At 38.2% G+C, this 23,500-nt stretch overlaps 1 protein-coding gene across 1 annotated transcript; it reads left to right on the forward strand.

Annotated features, from left to right (window-relative positions):
• Positions 1-1,548: 1,548 nt before the first annotated feature.
• Positions 1,549-2,673, forward strand: GPR85 (G protein-coupled receptor 85). The gene has a single exon (XM_042781481.1). The coding sequence runs from the start codon at positions 1,561-1,563 to the stop codon at positions 2,671-2,673; it is 1,113 nt and encodes a 370-aa protein (XP_042637415.1). The 5' UTR covers positions 1,549-1,560.
• Positions 2,674-23,500: the final 20,827 nt, after the last annotated feature.

Genomic DNA, 23,500 nt, shown 5'->3' on the forward strand with positions numbered 1-23,500 from the left:
TAGGAGGATATACTCTCCGTTAAGTTTGGGGGGGCGGGGGGAGCACTCGCAGGGTTGATGAAACTGCAGGTTCACCAGGAAAGAGCCCTCCCTGAGGTTTTTTGACAATAAACTGCATAATGGAAGTACACTCAGACAATGCATCTTCAGTAGCACTTCCTGAGAGCTCCATTTCTGGAGAGCATTGCAAGACTGAGGGGCATCAGACTGCGAATCGCCGGCAACGGTTTCCTTGCAGCACAGAAGCAATCTCTCTCCCCATCTTCGCGTATGTAATGCATGTCTTTCCCCCTCCCCCTCCCCCTCCCCACCCCCCATTATAAATCCAGGGGTGGCGGATTTCAGGTTTCGTAATGTTGCATGATGCGAGCAGTATTTACCCAGGGATGCGCCGGTGGGGAAATCAAAACCATCGAACGCAGCTTTGCCTGGGCTTCCATCAGCATATTCGGGGCAAGTGAGGAAGAAGTGGGAAGGGGAACATGCTTCGTGGGAAGAGCAGAAGAAGCCGATTTCCCTGGTGTGGCTCCTAGGCACCCAGGAGCCAATGTGCATTTTCTCTTAAAATGAAGCCACTTGTGATTTGCAACAAAGATCCTCAGCAGTGTAAATGGGAAAGCTTTAATTGTCTAAGAAATGCAGGCTCACGATACATTCTTTTGAATCTGGGAGCCAAGGTTTACAAATGGAAATGCATTATTCCTCCGGATGTGTTTCCCTGGCCAGTATTTACATTAACCATTTTTAATAATCATGTGGGCTTAAAAGAGAAAAGATTTGCCAAAAAGAGGGGGTTGGGGTGGGAAAGGAGAGACAAAAGACTATATAACACAGCAAATCGCGGGACAAGTTCCTATTAATTTTCAAGTCTAATGTTGAAATTATGTTTTGAGATGAATCAACAAATACTCTTCTGTTGTAATATGCAGAATGGATAACGGGACTTGAGTTAAGAGCTGTATATTTTGCAGGGGCTCCACAGAATCTGCCTCTAAAACACTGACAGACAGATACTAACAGACGTCGAATAAATGTAGGTAATCTCCTCTCTGTCCCCTATTAGCTGTCTTGTAGAGTCCATTGCAACATTAGTGATTAATTTCTGAACTGGCATATCTTAAAATTGTGGAACATTTTATTCCTTCTGCTCTAAAGGTACCCAATCAAATGTATGTTCTCCCAAACAGAGACATTTTTAAATTCACCTAGCTCAGAAAACTAAGCAAGCCAGTTCTCTGACATCTCAAGCAAAAACACTTTCTCAAGCAAATACTAATATTCCAAATGAAAACTTTATTTGCTTCCCCATCAATGAAGTTTTATGTTAGCGTTGGGTGACCTCATTGCTTGTTAACTTAAGAACTGATAGCTCAATTTTGTTTTTCTTCAGATGTTCTGATGGCAAATCGAACAGAAGAAAAGAAGCAGCATGACTGCAGACCAGAGCAGTTCTCTTGGTGGATTACATTTCCAGCAAAATGTACGGATATATTTCTTCCTTGTTCTTATATTTAGATCATGAGACTTGACTGAGGCTGTACCCTTATCCTCCATCCATCTATGGCGAACTATAGCCATGCAGCTGACAACATTTTGCAAAATCTCTCTCCTCTAACAGCCTTTCTGAAACTGACTTCCTTGGGTTTCATAATAGGAGTCAGCGTGGTGGGCAACCTTCTGATCTCCATTTTGCTAGTGAAAGATAAGACCTTGCATAGAGCACCTTACTACTTCCTGTTGGATCTTTGCTGCTCAGATATCCTCAGATCTGCAATTTGTTTCCCATTTGTTTTCAACTCTGTCAAAAATGGCTCTACCTGGACCTATGGGACTCTGACTTGCAAAGTGATTGCCTTCCTGGGGGTTTTGTCCTGTTTCCACACTGCTTTCATGCTCTTCTGCATCAGTGTCACCAGATACTTAGCTATCGCTCACCACCGCTTCTATACGAAGAGGCTGACCTTTTGGACGTGTCTGGCTGTGATCTGCATGGTGTGGACTCTCTCTGTGGCCATGGCATTCCCCCCAGTTTTAGACGTGGGCACTTACTCGTTCATTAGGGAGGAAGATCAATGCACCTTCCAACACCGCTCCTTCAGGGCTAACGATTCCTTAGGATTTATGCTACTGCTTGCCCTCATCCTCCTAGCCACACAGCTTGTCTACCTCAAGCTGATATTTTTTGTCCACAACCGAAGGAAAATGAAGCCAGTCCAGTTTGTAGCAGCGGTCAGCCAGAACTGGACTTTTCACGGCCCCGGAGCCAGTGGCCAAGCAGCTGCCAATTGGCTAGCGGGATTTGGAAGGGGTCCCACGCCACCCACCTTGCTGGGCATCAGGCAAAATGCAAACACCACGGGCAGAAGAAGGCTTTTGGTCTTAGATGAGTTCAAAATGGAAAAGAGAATCAGCAGAATGTTCTATATAATGACTTTCCTCTTCCTGATCTTATGGGGCCCCTACCTGGTGGCCTGTTATTGGAGAGTTTTTGCAAGAGGCCCTGTAGTACCAGGGGGATTTCTAACGGCCGCTGTCTGGATGAGTTTTGCCCAAGCAGGAATCAATCCTTTTGTCTGCATTTTCTCCAACAGGGAGCTGAGGCGCTGTTTCAGCACAACCCTTCTTTACTGCAGAAAATCCAGGTTACCAAGGGAACCTTACTGTGTTATATGAGGGAGCATCTGTACATCTTTAGCCTTGTGAAACACGAACCTTCTCTGCTAAGCAATTGTGGCCTGTAGCCATATCTGGAGAAGAAAATCAAGAATGGGATCAGTAGTTATAAGGATTTGGGCAACATTCTGCAGTCTATAATCCTATTTTAAATCTCAAAGTGATCCTGCTGACTGCTGGCGAAGGTTTGTAATTAAGAAAGGACAGAACCACTGCCCTACGTTTTTTTATGTGGTTGAAAACTAGGTAATGAAAGTAGCAGGTGCTAAGTATCAGTGCTAAATGCTGTGTATATCACTACATATGATAAAAACATCAAAACCAATTAGTATTGGACATCTTAATAAATTAAGTTGACATGAGGTAAATGTGTTGATAAAAATTGATTTTAGAAGTTTGAAGACTTTAAAACATTTCATACTATTATTGTTTTGCAAAGACTAAAATATTTGGGGACTTGAAATACTGTAATCCACTAAAGACATGCCATGAATTATTGGAATATCACACTAAAAAAATCACCTTGTAAGTTTTAGGGAGCATTCCAAAGCAGTATATTGGTTCCAATTAGACTTGACTTTTTTTTCTTTTACTTTGCATTATCACATTACTATTTCTAAATACCACTTTCCTTACCTACTAGTGAAATTGCTAGCATTGAACTGTATTATGTGGTTTTTGTCGATTTGGCATAAAGTTTTTCTAATTCATTTCTTTTTTACCAATGCTAGATGTTGGTCTGGGAGGCAACATTAATGTACCAAGTAGTCACAACTGAGCAGTCCTAATAACACAGAAAAAACACATGTTGCCTTAAAGGGTTATCTGGTATATTTCATCTTATTTAGCATTAGAGCAAATAGTCAAGAAATCGAGTCAGTAACTGGTCCTGGTGAAGAATCTGGAAGTGCATGGAAGATCACTTAATACTTTTTCCTTTTCCCTCACATGGTTTGAAAAATTTAAGTGCACATCACTGGGATAATGAGGTTTTCCTGTGAGGTGTGCTACCCATGCTTGTGTGTTATAAGAAGCAGGCAGTTGATGTATGTTTATATTTTAAGTCAACTGTCAAGGGGAGACCACAGCCTTAGTATGACATCTGCACAATTTGTGAAGCATTTACTCTACTGAAGGCACAGTCTTGTTTATACTTTCTTCACATTCAGTGTATTGGTCATTTAAATTATTTCAGTTTTACCTTGTGAAAGCTTATTATATTATTTCTGGTATTTTAGAAATACATTAGAGTTTGTGAGTCTCATTCTTTAAGATACAGATGTGTGCATTTCAATATAAAGTTGCATTTGCCAAAATTTACCCGTGTAGCTTGTTAATTTTCTTGGAATAAAATTTTACATTTTTGGCATTTCACTTTTTTTTTTTGGCCTGGGGAGCAAACACAAACTAGGAAGACCAGCTTTATGGGTTTTTTTAATTTAATTTTTATAGGTCTATATTTTGGAACTGGAGCTATATGGGTGATAGGGAGCTTAAAGTTGAAAAATTGATAAATATTATCTATAAAAGCATTATTTGGTAGCTTATTGTAATCATCTCTCTATTTATTTTTAGATATTAATTATATTTAGAGATGTAGGCCTGTTTAGCTGGTTGACTCAGAATTTTAATATAAATTCCATATTTTAATTTGGGGGTACAGTAGAAATTTTCCTTCTAAATATATAATTTATAAGATGATAGTTTAAAACAACATTGTGACAGTCCAGAAAAAGTTGTTTGTGTTTCTATTTTCTGTTGTGTCTGTTGTTGTTGTTGCTGTTTGGTTTGTTTTTCTATAGTTGAAAAATAAGATTAGGAATGTAATGGAACAGAATGTTTTATTGCTACAGTACTTCTCTACAGAGAAAATCAATATAAATATAAATAAGGGAAAATAAATCACTGAACTGTTTCAATGATATATGCAACTATTCAGTTTTGCTCCTGTAAGGACAGCACAAGCCATGATTTAGTGAGCACTCTGTTTGACCTCATTTTTACTTTATACCAAAGTTGATAGAACTAATAGAAAGTTACCACACAACAGTGAGTTGAATCCAGTAATAAAGTCCCCTTGTTGGTATTAAAATCATTATCTGAAATATAATAAAGGAAATGTTCAAAAGATGCTTTGATAACATTATGTTTCTAACTCAAAAAATTACAGTAGAGAGATAATTACAATGATAATATTTATGAAGTACCTAACTTAGAGGTTCAAATATTAGGAGCAATCAGTAGAAAATTCAACAATAATCTCAAAGCCAGAGAGACCAGGTTTGACCAACACTAGCCTTCATTACATAGAAAAAAAAAAAAAAATGAAGCATGAATTAAGGAAGAGTCAAGAGTAAAAGCCAAGTAAGGCTGCTTGGTTACATCTATCTGTGTGGAATAGGGAATTCCAAAAGGTTTGGTGAGTGATTAGCCCCTGTGAGTACTGACTAATGTTTAACTATAGTGGCTTTCGGTTAAACCTACTCTTAATTCAACTGGCGTTTGCAAAACCAGGGCAGGCGGTGGCAAGATAACCTCCTCAGTTAATAAACATTATTAGGAGGTCCATGAGTAATAGCAATAGCATATAAAATAAAAGATTATTTTAGCATCCCACTGGCCAAAGCACGTTATTTATTTGGCCCCCATCCCAATATTTAATATTTAAAATAGTAATTAATTCAACTTGAAAATGTTACTAATCTTCAACCCATAAAAATACACTCTCACTGGGGAGTCCACCTTCCCTGTGAGACTCATCAATAATAATATGTCCTTCTTCTTATAATTGCACATCTAAGCTGAACGGTGTTTAAATTGTTTTCCTTAATAGCGGTGATATGTTTTCAAGGATATGTTTGTATTATCTCATCTGGTTCCTTTTGTAAACAGTGGGTTTATCTGTGAGATGCTCGACTGGCCTTAGAAATGCGGTCTGTGACTGTGGAATCCTATGCAGATACTAACTGAGGCAGAAGGTGAGTAGCTGGCCCAGTTCCCCACAGAAATCTCATTTAAATAACACAAAATTAACCAAGTGATTAGATGGTAAAATTATTTGTAGATTGGACAGCCTATTGATTGAATTATCTTCTTTGGATATTAGCTGGTTGGATTTCAACACCAGCATTTTCCATTGAAGTTAGCCAATTTTTCATTGTTAAGGCTCTGGTGGCACAGTGCCTAAGGCATCTGACTGCTAACCAGAAGGCTGGCAGTCAAACCCTCCAGGCACTCCTCAGAGGAAGACTGGGCAATCTACCTTCGTAGAAATACTGCCTTGGGAACCCAAGGAGGGGTCACTGTGAGTCGGAACCGACAGCAGTGAGGTTTTTTTTTTTTCATTTCTGGTTTAAATAACTTATAGGGTATCTTATCCATTGGCCTCTCTTTTTCTGAAGGCTACTGAATAGTTTATTTACTTATTCATTCATTCATTCAAAATGTGTTGGGCACTGGGCTTGGTACTAGGAGTAGAGTGGAAAGCAGGGCAGACCAATCTCTTGTCGAGATTTCTTAGTCTAGCAGAAAAGACAGGCAATTATATATGTAATAGTAATCAGTTATGAACGTTAAACAGTAAATATTTGTAAGACAGACTTAGTATTAATGGCCATAAATTGACTGTTCTCCATTCTCTCTTGAGTGCCTTATCTCCTGTCTTTTCCCAGTGTTTCTTGGGATCTCTTATCTATCAGATCTCTCTCCATTCAGAGGGAACCCCTAGGCTACTCAGTGCAACAGGAACCTTTCACCCAGACTTCATGTAGATGAATCACCATGCTGTGGTTTAGAACCCTGAGTTCCCTTGTGGTTACTGCTGTGTATATAACAGCAAAACCTGAGTGCCAAAATTTGTCCCATGGCCTGACTGTCAATTTCCATTAGAGAGATTTCAGTTCCTTCAAGAGATAAGGAGGTTCAGGTTTTCTTCCATACACATCCCTTCCATCAAGTTAGCATGAGAATGTCTGGGGGAGGTACAATCAAAGCAAGGACTTTCTATATGTCCTTTAGTGATGAATCCCAGGAGAACTCCCAGGGTGTGGCAGGCAAAAGTGGGACTCACTTGGGACAAAGGGTGAGTACCTTTTATTATTGAAGCGTTACACTCCTTCAGTGTTATTATTGCTCCTTATTAGGGGCACAACAGAACTCACTCATCTCTTATGAGCTGAAAAGCTTGTATGGCCACCAAAATTTAGTTCTATTGCAAATACAATGAAATGTATTTATAATTATATAGATATATACCTTTTCAGTTAAGCCATGTAATAATGAGTTGTGTTACAACAGGATTACTGCAGAACATTTGCAAACAGAACCACTTCTGGATATTCACCATTGGTTACATGTACTTTGTTCCATCCTTTATTTTATTCGATATAAGCACAGACTGCATTGTTGCCAAAACAAAAAGCAGCTTACATTGATTCCATATGAAAAATAAAGAAAGTAAGGTGATAAATGGTGACATTTCAAATACTGGCTAAATACATTCATTCATTGATCAAGGTGGACAGTTACCCGAGTTGTGGGTTATTTACGATTTCAAAATCTTGTAATTTTCTATGCAAAGATAGTTTACATTCATGTTTGTTAATATTCTCTTATAAATGTTTTGAATGGAAATTGCAGGATCTACCAAGATCATTGTTTACTGCTGAAATTTTTGTTGTTCTCAACTGTGGGCATGTTAGTGTTCTATGACTTTCCCAAACTTCTCAGAAAAAAAAACAAAACTTTTTACATCACATTAAAATGAAAGAATGGCTCAATTTTGATGCACAAGTTTATAATTAGTCTATATCATGGGTAAAATGAAGATGGCATTTGTAATTGTATTATTTTTTACTATCAGTCAAAACAGTCAAATAAGTAAATGCATATTGAAAACTGGAATAATGTAGGGAGTATTTTGGGAGGGATTATCTATTTTACCTTCTGCTGCAATGTAACAGAGCTCTTAAAAAATATATTAAAACCAAAAGATTTTAACTTCACAAAAGGATTATATAAATAAGACCAGGTCTTTAAAATGGAAAAGGAACTTTTACATCATCTCCTTTAGCCAAAAGGATTATGTCCATTACCAGCTCCACTCAGCAGTTACAAACACAGGGGGAGCTCTGGTGCCATAGTGCCTAAGGTATTTGACTACTAACCAGAAGGCTGGTGGTTCAAAGCCACCAGCCACTCCTCAGAAGGAAGATTGGGAAATCTACTTCCCTAGAGACTCGACGGCACATAACAACAACAACAACAGAGAAGTTGTTGTTGTTGTTACGTGCCCTGGAGTCAGACCTGACTCATAGGGACCCCCTCCTTGGGTTTCGGAGGCAGCATCACTATGGAAGTAGATTGCCCAACCTTCCTTCCAAGGAGTGGATGGGGGGTTTGAACCGCCAGCCTTCTGGATAGCACTCAAGTGCATTAGGCACTACGCTACCAGAGCTCCCTCCCTAGAGATACCACCTTGGAAACCCAAGGAGGGGTCGCTATGAGTTGAACCAACTCGATGGCAGTGAGTTTGGTGAGTTTATAAGGAAAAAAATAACATCCAGCTTCTCAGAGGAAACAATATCTTTCACATTGGTACAAACAGTACCAATACTTTTGGACTCATTTTGGAAACAGGTAGGAGCTCTGGCAATGGAGTGCCTAGGGCATTTGACTGCTGACCAGAAGTCTGGTGGTTCAAACCCACCAGCCACTCCTTGGAAGGAAGATGGGACAATCTACTTCTGTAGTGATACTGCCTCACAAACCCCAGGAGGGGTCCTTGCTATGAGTGGTGATCAACGTGAGAGCAGTGAGTTTGGCTTTTTGGTATACACCTAAAAGCAGGGCTTCAAACTGGTTCATTCTGGTTCGACCCCCTGCTGAGAATTTGCTTTTCCACTCCAGATACATATAATCATAATCTACATTTTAACAAGATCCCTGGGTGTCTTGTTAAAATGTAAATTCTGATTCAGTGTATCTGGGGTGGAAAAGCAAATTCTCAGCAGGGATGACCTAGTTCAAGCCAGTTCAGAGGCTCTCAGAGGACTTTTCCCTTGAGTGGTTGTAGAGAAATGCCTTAGAAAATCCACAGGTGGCTTAGTGTTTGGAGGTCCTCATATCTGGCCCTCACAGCTAAACCCTAGCTCCTCCTGGGCCACAGGACAGCATTATTCTCAGAAATACATAGGTTTCTAAGCTTGACTTGGAAGCAAAACAGGTTTTTATGTTTTGAAAATAAAAATATCCACACAAATATGAAAATTGAGTAATTATAATGCATGTCCTGGTAGATCTGGAGTTTTGAATACACAACAAAATGTAATTTAACTTATATGCATGTTCAAAATCATGGGATGAGGAAGGGAGTTATTTACTATACTAGGGAGAAAAGTCATTTTAATATTAAAAAAAATCAAAAGGCTGAATTGATAAGTGAGCTTGAACTAAAACAAAAAAGCCCTTGTCAAGTTGAATTCCAACTCATAGCGAACCTGTGAGCTTAAGCTCAAATTAACAAAAAACAAACTCACTGCCATCTAGTTGATTCTGACTCATAGTGACCCCCTTTGGGTTTCTGAGTGGTAAATCTTTACAGAAGTAGATTGCCCAGTCTTCCTTCCATGGAGTGGCTGGTGGGCTTGAACCACCAACTTTCTGGTTAGTAGTATGGTTAGCAGACCTAGGGGATGGCCTCAGGCCTTTGGCAGTCACCTGCCACACCCAAGGTTGGTGGTTCAAACCTATCAGCCACTCCCTAACCAGGCCCTCTCTTTGGGAGCTCTGGTATCGTAGTGCCTAAGGCACTTGACTGCTAACCAGAAGGCTGGCAGTTCAAACTCACCAGCCACTCCTCAGAAGGAAGGTTGGGCAATCTACTTCTGCCTGATACTGCCCTGGAAACTCAAGGAGGGGTCGTTATGAGTCAGGTCCAACTCCAGGGCACATAACAACAACAGTATGGTTAGCCTTAGGCACTATGCCACCAGAACTCCTTAAACTAGATAAGGTTAATTAGTTGTTTCTTTCAATAGTTTTAAGGGAAAAAAAATTACTAAAGAGATTAAAAAATAAACAAATGAATAAATAACAGTTTTTTATTTCTTCTCCATTAAAAAAAGTTTGAATTGAAAGTTCATTTTCACCTTTGAGAAAAGGAATTTTTTATTATCTTTTACTAAGCATTTATACTTAGATATAATTCAACAATCATTTATTGTGTGCCTTACTGCATGTGTGATCTTGGGCAAATTACTTCACTTTCCTCTTTCATCAATAAAAAGGGGGTAGTACATATGTCTTTGGGTGACTCAAATAGTTAAGCACTCTATAATTAGCCAGAAGGTTGGCAGTTCAAACCCATCCAGAGGTACTTTGGATGATAAGCCTGGTGATCTGTTTCCAAAAAGTCCCAGACTTGAAAACTCTAAAGAGCAGTCCGACTCTGCACACATTGTGTTGCCATGAATAGGAATCAACCCAATAACAACTAGCAACCACACATGTCCCAGGATTATTGAGAGGAGATAGTGAACGCATCCTTTGGATGCACTTACAAGAAAGGCTGTCAACTCAAACAAATCTTCCTTATTACTATGTGTGAAGGGTTGACTTTGTCATAGTTCACCATGTAGCAGCAGAGACATGAACAAATTATGAGAAAATGTGATAAATGCCGTAATGGAGATATGTGAGATAAGTGTTAAAAGAACACAGACAAGCCATTAGCTCTGTGAAAGTGAAAGAAGGAAGGTGAGATAGGAAAGGTGACAACTGAACTAAGTCTTGAAGGATAATTTTAATTTCATCTGCTTGACAGCTTTAGGAAAGCCATTCCAACGGACAGAATAAGAAGAGCAAAAGACAAGTAGACAAGAAAGTTCATTCACTATATGTGTTCAGTATAGGGATCCACTAATCAGAGAGGTTGAATGTGGTGTAGCTGGGTCTTAGGCAGCTGGATGAGGAGGGCCGGCATACCGTAATGGTTACACAGTGCACAGTTTGAGGTTTAAGTCCTTATTCTGTCCCTTACTACCTCAGGTTACTTAAACTCTTTGAATTTCAGTTTCTCTATTTGTAAACTGGAGAATCAATAGTAACAACTATGACTTGTAAGGATTTGCTTGAAAGATTAAATAAGATAATAATAGCAACTATTATTTATTAAGTACTTACTATGTGTCAAGTGTTGTTCCAAACACTTTTCCTATACTAACTCAGTGGTACATACCATGATCATTCCATTTCACAGATAAGGAACCTGCAGTCACTTGCACAGGACAAATTAGTGATAGGTAAAGTATGGATGTAAGGCACTTGAAGGTTCGAGACTGAAAGATGCTGAAGTGACTGAGCAGGGGCAGAGCTCCAAGCCTTCAGCCTGACTATCTCCTCCCTCTCTTCCCGCTGAGAATCCTATAATCCAAAGGAAGCGACGAATGCTGAAGAATACTGATAGATTACCTAATGCCTCTCTCTGCTTTCATACAGGATCCTATTGCCATAGAAATAGGAGAATCCACCTGACTCTTCAAATGACTTCTTAGAAAGACATTGCTCAAATTTTTAAAATGGATAACAGAAACTCACACCCTGTGGAGAGTTTTACCTAGAGCTAGTTTATATTCTTCAATCCTAAATCAATTCTGTCACATTCTGTGTAAAGCATGGTTTAAAAATAGAATATCATCATAGGCTGTGTAAAATCCTTTCAGGGAGTCTGTTGTTAAGTCTCCTTTAAAGGTCCACCTTCCGAGATCACCAGTCCATGTCCCAACCAATTACATTTATTCCCCTACCCTGAAATCTCTCCATATGCTCCCATATGTCTAGGGTTCATAAATATACAAATAAAGGCATGGCCAATGGAGCATAGAGTGGCAAAATGACCTCATGAGTTCTGTTTGATCTTTATGCACACACATGGTCCTCACACTTTTCTAACACCTAGCCAGCCTTCACTGTCTTTTCAAAGCCCTTGTTTTGCCCATTTGAACTCCCCTGCTTTCATATCTCAGGTGGGGTTCACTCTTTGTATTTGACCTCTCACTTTACCAGTAATGGTACCAAGGTGATTCCATCTTCTTAAGTGACAGCTGCTGTCATCCCCCCACTGCACCTCAATAGTGTCTGCAGCTCAGGCAACATAGTGTCTACTTAGTTATCCTGTGAAGTCTGGGAGTTAGGACCTGGGATAATGACAAGCTACAGGGCAAAGGCCAATTCACATGTCCTCTTGTAGCATCAGTTCCCTCGACTTATTATAATGGAGAGGTTGACCTCTTAAATTTCTTTTTGGCTTGGAAAAATCTATAGTTTATTCATTTGAGTCACTGCTGCCCCCAGGACATTAGTGACATGGTTAACCCTAACCAATACAACTTCCCACAACTGATACTGGTCCAATGAGAGCCACTTTCTATATATATTTCAACTAGGTTCCTACTTAAGAAGTTGTAGACCCAAGCTGATCCCAGCTTCTTGATATCTACACCAGAGAATATCTATAGCACATTAAAATAGTCTTTCACTGGGCTTCTGATTTATTCATGGACTACTTCATAATAACACTTCTAATTTTAATCAGACAGATTTGATGCTCTGCTTCCATTTCCAATGACCAAATTATGGATATTTGTGCCTTGTTATTCCTTTTTATGGTCTCTCCTCAATTATAAATAATTCATAGATTTCTTTCAGAGGGCACCAAACCTATTTCAAGTTCCTGACTCAAATGTATGAAACATAAAATTTAGGGAGATATTTTAGTATCTCCACAGTTGGCTACTATACAACGATCAGTCTCTGAACAGATGCTAAATACACACCTACTGTGTATATGGAGTTGTACTGGGTGCATAGTCAATACTTAATTAAGTGTGGTGTTGACTTAGGTTCTAGTTTTAAAGACATAAAATGAACATAAATGGAGTTTTCTTTTTTGTAGTTGTCTTAGCTATACCTTTCATGAATGAAAACATTAGCTTTTAAATTCAACTAAGGGCAGAAGTATTTTCTATTATATAGTATTTTTAATCATACCCTAGGCTTACATTTAAATGGCTATGATGAATGGTGCATTCCTTATTTACAATTTCTGATTTACAGAAACAACAAGATTTAATTATCACAAAACATCAGGGTTTTTTTATATATATTTTGAATCTTCAAATACTTTAGGTACTTGTAGATTGCTATGTTTTAAAAGAATGAATTAGATAAAATAGTCTTAGCTCAGTAGTAACATTTTTAGCTTCTAATAAAGAACTTGGTAGGTATCATGGGAAAATATTCATGCATCCCAGAATTCATAATTCAAGGAAAGAAATGTTTCCATTTTTACATGGTCCTGATATAGTCACAGTGCATTAGGAATTCTGTACAATTACTGTATCAACGTTTTTAGATGGAATGCCACTCAGTTTCCCGATGCAGAAAAAACCTGTGTTCTTCTCTGTGGTTCTATTATTTGTTATGCCTGAAAGGTCTTGAGCATTTTCTGCAGTGCCAGAGTTCCAGTGCTTTGTATTTACATCATGGACATGAAAAACTGGCATTTTCAGGAAGAAAAAAGAAGGAAAGAGAAAGACATTTTCTATTGTATTAAGTCTCGTTGAAGAAGATTTGGTCTCTAATTTTAAAACCATTTTAAATTGTATGTACATGACAGAATAGATTCTCATAAATATTTAACCAAGAATATTCCATGTTCAAGCAACTAAAACTAAAATAGTTACATTGATAATCATGATCAATTATAGACTGTTCATTGTGATAAAAGTGGGGAAATTTAAAGGGAATTGCAGGCCCAATTTCCTGCTGTAGATGATTCTGTCTGATGAAATACAGTAAATATATAAATACACTTCAACATCAGTAGCAGAAGCTAGAATGTGGCAGGATACATGCAGGAAATTACAAAAGAGAAGAGAAGCTATAGAGGAAACGAGAGAGAAGGGTGGCGTTGCTCAATGATGGGACCTGGTGGCAACAGGGAAAAAAAATCTTCTTGAGTAGGAGAGTTTGACAATAATTTAAAAGAAGAAAAGGATGAGGCCAGTGGTTTAGAAATTGACGCCACTACTCAGGAACCTCCAATGGCTGTTGTCTACATGGCATCAAACTCAAAGCTCATGATTAAGGATTTTATAATATAGTTATATTCTTATCTCTGGTGGCATAGTGCCTAAGGCATTTGACTGCTAACCAGAAAGCTGGCAGCTCAAACCCACCTTCCTTAGAAGGAAGGTTGGGCAATCTACCTTCGTAGGGATACCGCCTCAGAAACCCAGGGAAGGGTTGCTCTGGGTTGGATACGACTCAACAGCATTGAGTTTGGTTTGCTTTTTTTTATATTCTTATCTAGATTCTTTCCTATTCTCCATTCCTTCTCACCATCCCATAAACATACACGCTCCTCCCGTCAACATACAGGCACGTGTTTCTCTGCATTCCTAGGTTACGTGTAACCTGTGTGTAGTTTTACATGGTGTGATGTTCTTAATTGCTCTAGATTTCTCTAGTAAGCCTTTGAGCTCGGGGCCTTTTTAGGTCCCCACAAAGTAACCTAGCTTTGTTGTTGCTGTGTGCTATTGAGTCTATTTACAGTCATAAAAACCCTGAAGGACAGAGTAGGACTGCCCCATATGGCTTCCTAGGCTCAGAGGACCAGATCACCAGGCCTTTTCTCTCACAGAACAGCTGGTAAGTTCAAGCTGGCAATCTTTCAATTAGCAGCTGAGGACTTAATCATTGAGCCACCAAGGCTTCATACCCCAGCTCAGTGCTAGGTAATAAATACATGTTTAATAAATAGAAATATAATTTAAGGACAGAAGAACAGAATAACAACAATTTTAGAATCCCTGTCTACCTAATATCTACTAAGAATTTTTACTAGCACTCTCTCTGCCTTCACCCCAGCTGAGGTGTTAACTCAAATACAATTTCCAAAACTGTCAAAAGAGAAGGAAGTGAAGAAATAAAGAAACTCTCATCAGAATCTGAATAATCTTGCCTTCTCTTTTGGAAAAGAAAATGGTACTAATCTTTAGTGGAAAATGAACTTTAAATTTTTCTTTAGTGGTGATGAACTATGATCTTTCACACATTTTCTCACTTGGTTCCTTTGGACCAGTTTCAGATAATGGCCCATGTAATCAAAAAGGACCTGTGTGACATTTTATTAAAATTCTATAACCAGCAAGTTTGAATATAAACATGCTAAGCAAAATTGAAGCTACATTTTCAAAATTTTGAAGACATAATTTTGTTTCAGAATACTCTTCAATTTATCATTTCTTTTCACACTAGACAATATTCTCAGGTAATATACATTGTGTTTATCAAGGCTATATCTTAATCTATGTTTCTATGCTTTTGTTATTAGGTGTTGCAGAGTGGGTTCCGACTCATGGTGACGCTATGAACAACAGAACGAAACACTGTCCAGCCCTGCCCCGTCTCACAATTGTGCGACGTTTGAGCCCAGTGTTACAGCCACTGTGTAGATTCATCTTGTTGAGTCTTCCTATTTTTTACCAACCCTCTACTTTACCAAACAAGATGTAAAATATAGTGGTTGAAAAATATGACCTCGCTTCTATAAGGACCTGAAATAGACTCTAGTTAGTAGATGACTCATCACGACTTCAAAAATCTTACATTCAGATGTAAGTTAAGCTGTACTGGAGTATTTCCCAAAAGTATACTAATGCATTTTATAACACTATGAACAAGATCAAGAACAAGAATTAGTATAAACATATATTGTCTTAACTTTGGTATAATTTGCCCAATAAATAAAATATTTTTGTAAAATGTACTCTAGTGCAACCCAATTTTTATGATTGTTTAAATGCAGTGGTTTAGAAATTCCTTTCAAAAACCATTACAAATATGAGTCTATAATTTTGTATTCCCCTTTTTATGTACTAAGGATATTACCCTTCTAACAGCAACTGACATATTGCATGGGCAAATCTACTGCAAAAGACCTCTTTAAAGTGCGTAACAGCAAAGTTATCACTTTAAAGAGTAAGGTGCACCTGCCCCAAACTGTGGTATTTTCAATAGCTTCATATGCATGTGAGAGCTGGACAGTGAATAAGGAGGACCACGGAAGTGATGCTTTTGAATTGTGGTGTTGCCAAAGAATATTGAAGGTACAAAGGACTCCCAGAAGAACAAACAAAATGTCTTGCAGGAATTGCAGCCAGAATATTCTTTGGAAGCAAGAATGGCCAGATTTCGTCTCTCACACTTTAGTCATGTTCTCTGAAGGGACCATCCCTGGAGAAGGATATCATGGTTGGTAAAGTGGAGGGTCAGCAAAAAAGTAGAAGGCCCTCAACAAGATGGATGGACACTGTGGCTGCAATGATGGGCTCAAGTATATTGTGAGGAGGACACAGGACTGGGCAATGTTTTGTTCTGTCGGACACATGATCAGTATGAATCGGAATCAACCCCAAGGCACCTGACAACAACAGTAGCAAGTGAATTTTTTAACCTACATTCAAGAATACTTTAAAACAATTTTGTTTCATTTCAAATAGATGACAGATTATAGAGTGTTAACAACAACAGTTGTGCTGTTGAGTTTGGTGTATGAAGGCACTTAGTATTTTATTACATTAATGTTTTCATAAGCATAGCTATTTTAAATCAAAATAAATGAGGATAATTTGGGTGTCAGTGGACATAGGCATAAGAAGGGCTTGCAATCTCATTAGATTGTCAAAGAAGTGAACACTCTGCGTATTTACTAGTGATAAATAAAACTAGATGGCTGGATTTTTTTGTCCTACCATAGAAAGATTTCATAATTGTTTTTAAAACAGAGAAAAAAATTGATTTGTCTAAATAAGATGAAATCTAAAGGCAATATTTTTTTTGAAACCTTCAAAGGTTCTCCTGAGAGTTAAGTAATTATAAGGGATTAAAAAAAAAAAAAAAAAAAAAAAACCTCACTGCTATCCAGTCAATTGCAACTCATAGTGACCCCTCCTTGGGTTTCTGGGGTGGTATCTCTGTGGAAGTAGATTGCCCAATCTTCCTTCCGAGGAGTGGCTGATGAGTTTGAACCACCAGCCTTCTGGTTAGCAGTCAAATGCCTTAGGCACTATGCCACCAGTGCTCCCATAAGGGATATGGACAAATAATCATAACTTTATTTTATTAGCACAGAAAATTGAAAGTAATGTCTTTTTCTAAGCGATAAAAACATGCAAAACTGAATTTGGCTTGTGCTTTGTTTCTTTAGGGAGGATCATAAGGAAGATTGTTTATTTTAAATCACTTTTTAAGAGCATTCACTTATACAACAAATTTTTATGCCCCATCTACTACTTTCTACTGTATTTAGTTCAATGATACAGTTGTAAATAATTCACAGACACAATATCTATGTCCTGTGCCTCTTATAAAGGGGCTCTGGTGGCATAGTTGATAAAGCACTTGACTGCTAACTGGAAGGTCAGCAGTTCAAACCCACCAGCTGCTCCAGGGAAGGAAGATGAAGTGATCTACTTCTGTAAAGATTCACAGCCTCAGGAACCCCATGCGGGTTGCTATGAGTCAGAAACAACTCGATGGCAGTGAGTTTGGTTTGGTTTTATACCTCTTATAAATGTGGAAGAACTATTTTTTTATTTTATCCATCTAGAAAGTTGATTATGTCATCTCCAAAAACAATGTTATCATTTAAAAAGCGCTGACATAGCCAATGATCTCACCTTCACTTTCAGATTTTAATGATTTAAAGAAGAAAAAAAAAAATCATCCCATACCTGGTATAGCTGTTTTCCCAAATCAGGAAAGCAAATGCTCCATCCTATCAAACATAATTGAATTCTGGGCACTTTAACTTCAATAAAAGATTGGTTATATCATAAAACTGCATTTCACAGATAATGGGCACTGCTGGAGGGAAGGGACCATTAGCTTCTAAGCTTATAGAGGTTCCCAACAGGGTGGTGTGTGGTTTTGTGCAGTGACTCAGTGAAGTCAATTTGCTGGTCAGCTCCCAAAGCTTCCTGGTAAAAGTCAAGTTTTAGCAGCACAGCTAGAGTACTCATCTATTAGCTGTGTAATCTGCTATATTCCATATTTAATAAGAAGAAAATGAATTATTATTGACTTGATTGAAATTGGTTTTTAAATTGCAAGGAAAGGTGCCAAAAAGAAAAAAGAAAGAAAGAAAGACATGGAATTGTTTTAGTTTTGAAATATCTACCCTGAAGCAACATTTTTCATAAATAAGGGAAGGGCTGGACCAGTCTATGATAGGAACAGGCAGAGGGTTGGAACAGTTTCATGTGGCAGTCACCGGTAGTGTTATGATATAACACTATGGCCCTGAGAGTAATGAAAATGACCCATTGGTACTTTGGCCTTATTCCATAGTTATGCTTAATTTTTGAAACGTTTATAGCAGACAGTGATGTAGGGGTAAGATGAAGAACAAACTTGGTTCTCTGGAAAGCAGAAGACATTGACAAGCACATGTTATTTCCCTAGGACTAGCTCTATTTCTCCACCCTGCAATTCACTTGCCATCTTTTCACAAAAGGGCTAAAGGCTAAGACCAATCTAATTCCATTATATTAATGCCAAACACATCATTAATAATAGGAAATCTTTTGGGGGTCAAGAAACTCAAATGATTGAGCAGCCATGACCAATGTAAGCATTCTTCTATTGATTTGCTTTAAATAATAATAAACATGCACATTTTTATTTTGCACAAATTTGTATTGTTTTCATGTTGAACTTCTATATTATTTCAAATTTTTCTTGACTATTATTTTAGAGAAATTCAGATCCAGTTCCCCTGCCTTCAATTTATTATTTTTTCCTGCATTCACTATCAAAGAAGACAAATGAAAAAGAGCAATTTCCTAGTTCTCTTCCCTCGTTGTCATCAACATACAAAATTGAAATTGTTAGATATTTCCTCTTGGCAAGGGATATACTATAAAATTTAAATTTTAAAGGCTACTGGATTTAAATAAATTCATGTGTGAATGGATGGCACAGAAGGGCAAATTAAGAAACACAAACCCAAGGCTATCTGTCCCCCACTGACCTCTGAAGCCCAATGACTCAGCCTCACACACCAACCAAAGAAACAGAAGAGAACATACAAAGCAAAGGCTGTGATTCTTGTTGATGAAACAAATGCACTGTGGGATGAATAATAGAAACAGCTGTTTGAAGTCCATGGAACTGAAGAGGTATATTCTAAGGCATAACTGCCATATGAGGGATGTGTTAAGGAAAATGGAGACTAAACAGCTCCAAAGAGAACAGACCTAATCAAATCAAAGCTTATGAATCTATGAATCTATGAGGCAATAATATCACAACAGCCTGAATTCTTATTAGTACATCGCATCGTTTCAGTAAAATAAAAGGAACTAGAAAGACTTTGGGTAGAATGAAATTTAAAGGGAGCAGAAAGTGTTCAGTTGGTTTTAATTTTTTTATTGGCCCTCCAGAAAGCCTTCTCAGAAAGCAATTACATCTCCCAGTTGCTATATGCTATCAATTGAGAAGCCATGTGGTTTTGTTATTAATATAAAATGAATAATCTCTAGGAGGAAAGATGTCAGTTCATTCATAGATCTTATGTGGCCCAAAGATGTATACATATTATTTATACTTTTTACTCTCAAATTTATTGTTGTTGTTGTTATGTGCCATCGAGTCGGCCCCGACTCATAGCGACCCCTCCTTGGGTTTCCGAGGCAGTATCACTATGGAAGTAGGATTGCCCAACCTTCCTTCCGAGGAGTGGCTGGAGGGTTTGAACCACCAGCCTTCTGGTTAGCAGTCAAGTGCTTTAGCCACTATGCTACCAGAGCTCAAATTTATTACACAATCATAATTTAGAATGTGTGTTTCTAAAGTATCATAATATGCTAAAAAAATAATTGCATTTCTATCTAAAACTTGAAAGGCCTCAATTGTAATTCTGATGCTGCCATTAACCTTCTGCACAAGCTACCCAATATTACTCAATCTTTCTTGACTTTAGTTTCATCATTTTTAGAGCGACCTGAGGAAAACTTTCTGCTCTGACACTCAGTTTCCTCTACAGTGTCCACTATGCTCTTTTAATCTAACCAAGATTATCATGAAGAAACTTTAATTTATGTACATTACACTCTTTCAGCTAGATTCAAGAAAAGTGGACCCGTATAATAACAATAAACCCTACTTCCATAAATAGAACCCAAATGTTGGGAAGAAACTGGGGAGATTCTAAATAGGTGTAGGGTGTACCTTAGACACAGGAAGCCCTCAATGTGTGGAAAAGAACTTTAAACAAATTTAAATACACAGATATACAGATAAATACATTTACATGTCCTAAAATCTATAGTGCCTAAGGCACTTGACTGCTAACCAGAAGGCTGGCAGTTCAAACCCACCAGCCACCCACTCCTCGGAAGGAAGGTGGGCAATCCTACTTTTGTAATGATACTGCCTCGGAAACCCAAGGAGGGGTCGCTATGATTCGGGGTTGACTCAATGGCACATAACAACAACAACAGCAACAACAACAAAATCTATACAAACTATAAAATAAGGAAGGAGAAAATATTTTCTATGTTGGGAAAAGAGATCATGAATCATGCCATATTAATAGTTTTAAAGTAACTTACAAGGTAGAAAATGACTTAAATAACAAATTGAAGACAGGGGGCATGTGACACATCCAGACTCAGATCCTATGGAATTTGGAAAGTGGAAGCTAGTTATTTTAATTATGGTTATAGTAACCAAACAGTGGTAGAAACTAAGAGTGCAATGAGAGAGCAAGAAAAGTTAGATTCTAACTTAGATATAATTACAGCTTCCAAGGGATTTGCAGGTTAAAATCAATCATCTATAGCAAAAAAAAAAAAAAAAAAGGGAATGTTATTGATCCAGTCATAGAGAGTAGAAATAAACATTCCAGGGAAAAGAGAAACTTGTAATACGGAAAACTACTAATGAAAGTTATCTGTAAGCAGAGTGGATGGCCATCCATGGTGTGTAATTTTGTTGGCCATATGATTTTTACCACAAAAATAATTCCTTCACTTTCTTGGCCTGAAATCCCTGCTCTCAAGAGGGAGAGCTTCCAGAAAACCACTGGTAAACTGTGCATGCGTAACATTGGAAATTTGAGGAGTTCCCACATCCCATCCCAAACTCTCAGAAACCTCCGAGAGAACTTGTTCTATGGATTATCCACAACCACGTGCTGGAACTTCCCTCTCTGGTGGCTCCTTTTGGTCAGCATTTAAATATGTTCATGACTCTTCTGCCTTAAACAAAGGAAAACATCCCCTTTAATCCTACATAGTCCAGCTACTACTTCCTCTCAACCCTTCGCAATCAAACACCTTCATCTTCCGTTCAGTCCTCAATCTATGGCACTCTGGTCCACTTCTATTTCCAAGGTTATCAATGCTATTTTTGTTACTAAATCCAATGACAGGTCTTGGTCCTTAATTAATAAGCTTGATATCTCAACTCTCCCCTTGTTATACTCTCTTTCCTTGGCTCCCACAATACCAGGTGCATCTGGTCCCTCCGCTGGTCAATCTCGCTCTGTCTCCTTTGCAAGTTACATCTTTTCTGTTTTAAATGCTGTGATGGATCTTTACAGTGCTATCCTAACCCATCCACTCCTCTCTCTTGATAGTCTCTCCTTGGGAGATCTCATACCATATAGATAGCATCAGTAACCATCTGAATTAGAGTTACTATTAGCTATTTTAGAACCTTTGTTCTAAAACCTTTGTACACACTAGAAAAAGATACTCCTTCCATCTGACAGATGACGGTTGTGTTAAGTATACAAATCTATAGCATGTATGATGTTTATGGAATCTTCTTAGATGTGGCCCTTGTGTGGTCCACAACTAATGAAAATGTATGTGTATGATTCCCAAACATAGAACTCTCTTTAGATATAACAATAGATAACACTTACTTAGGACTTAAATGTACCAGGCACTGTTTTAAGGACTTAACACATATTATCTCATTTAATCATCATAACAACCTATAAGGTATGCACTGATAACCAAAAGATCAACAGTTTGAACCCCCCCAGTGGCTCTGGGGGAGAAAAGACCTGACGATTTGCTCCCATAAAGGAAACCCTATGGGGCAGTTCTACTTTGTCTTATAGGATCACTTGAGTCAGAACCAAATTGACAGCACAGAACACTATTATTATCCCTACTATACAGAAGAGAAGTCCTAGTTACAAAAAAAGTAATCTACAGCTTATAAATGATGGTTTCAGTATTGGACCATGGCAATCTGCATCCAGAGCCCAGGTGTCTAACCACTGTTCAATACTAAAGAATTCTCTCATAATTTCTGTTGAATATCTCAAGCTCAATATGTTCTAAACAGAGTTCATCACTTACTACCCAAAGCTGCTCTTCCTCTTGAATTGGTTTTGCTTTCTTGTTCTTTCTCCCCTTTGGCTGTCAATCTATCTCATAAAATCTCTATCAATATCTCCTATTGTAACTTCCTGCTAATCAATCAGATAACTAGAAAGGAGGGTTTCTACTAGAATGTAAGTTCCATGAGCTAGTGAATATGTCTTTTTTCATTGCAATTTTCTGGGCCAAGAAAAGTTCTTGGTGCACAATGAATGTTTAATAAAGATTTGTGGAATAACTGAATTCAGATGATTTTGCCTTTTACTTCTTTCAGTTGCCTTTTGCCTAACCCATCCAAGTCCCAGCACACAGGTCCAATCTTATCACCACCAATCAGAATGCCCCACTAATGACTGGGAACCTGTCTCTTCTGTTCACCATAATCCCTAAAATCCAGCATAGCGCCTGGCACAGACAGAGTCAAGGAATATTTGTTGAATGGATAAATAATGACTTATATAACGCACAGATGAATGATTGCAGATTTCCTGCACTTCTCTGGCTTAAGCTATCTCATTGCTCACCTGAATCACTGTAAAAGCCTTCTAACTGGATGTACTGTTTCCAGTATTGCCCTCGTTCCAAACCATTCTCTGTATGTCAGCCAAAATAAGCTTTCTAAAACCAACTTGATAATGCCTCTGAGTTATTTAAAACCCTTCAATGACTCTCTAATGCTCTTAGTATAAAGTCTAAAAACTTGATATAGCTTTGAAGGCCATTTGTAACCTGGGCTCTGCATACTTCTATCACCTATTTTTTTTCAATCCTCTGTTTACACTCCATTTTCTGTCCATGTTTAATGTGTTCTATTACCATGAACAAAACATGCCCTCTCTTTGCTCAGAGATTTTGTCCTTGCTTCAACCTGGAACAATGACCTCTAACCCCTTTCTCTTGCTAAGACATTGCTTCTTCCAGAAAACCACTACCAATCCCTCAAGTTTGGGTTAGATCCCCACCCTATGTGCTTCCCTTAATGCAGAAATTATTGGCACACAGGGTTTTAACTGTCTGTTTACTTCCCTGTCCTCCCCTCTAGACTGTCAGCATCATGGAGGGACATCCATTGAGTTCCCTAGACTTTACTACAATGCCAGCTAGCTACCTAGCAGGCCCTCAGAACATAGTGATTAATGAATAAACATCTTCTAGCTTTTTCTCATCAGCCCAGAATAGTTTGTGAAATTAGATTATCGTCACATTGGATGGCACAAGAACCTGGACCTGACAGAAGGAAATACTGGAGAAACACATTTCAGTTTAAAGTGGTTTAAAGCAAAATATTCTGGGTCAAATGTAGAGTCAATTAGGTACAAATGGAGAGGAGCTCAGGGAGTCATTGACGATGGGATATGTCCCAGTAA

The sequence above is a fragment of the Orycteropus afer genome, unplaced genomic scaffold (assembly GCF_000298275.1).
Source record: "Orycteropus afer afer isolate SDZICR_OR568_19922 unplaced genomic scaffold, OryAfe1.0 scaffold00007, whole genome shotgun sequence".
Lineage (NCBI taxonomy): Eukaryota > Metazoa > Chordata > Mammalia > Tubulidentata > Orycteropodidae > Orycteropus > Orycteropus afer.

Excerpts from the sequence above, each read along its gene's own strand:
- GPR85 (XM_042781481.1), top strand. The coding sequence starts at position 1,561 with ATGGCGAACTATAGCCATGCAGCTGACAACATTTTGCAAAATCTCTCT.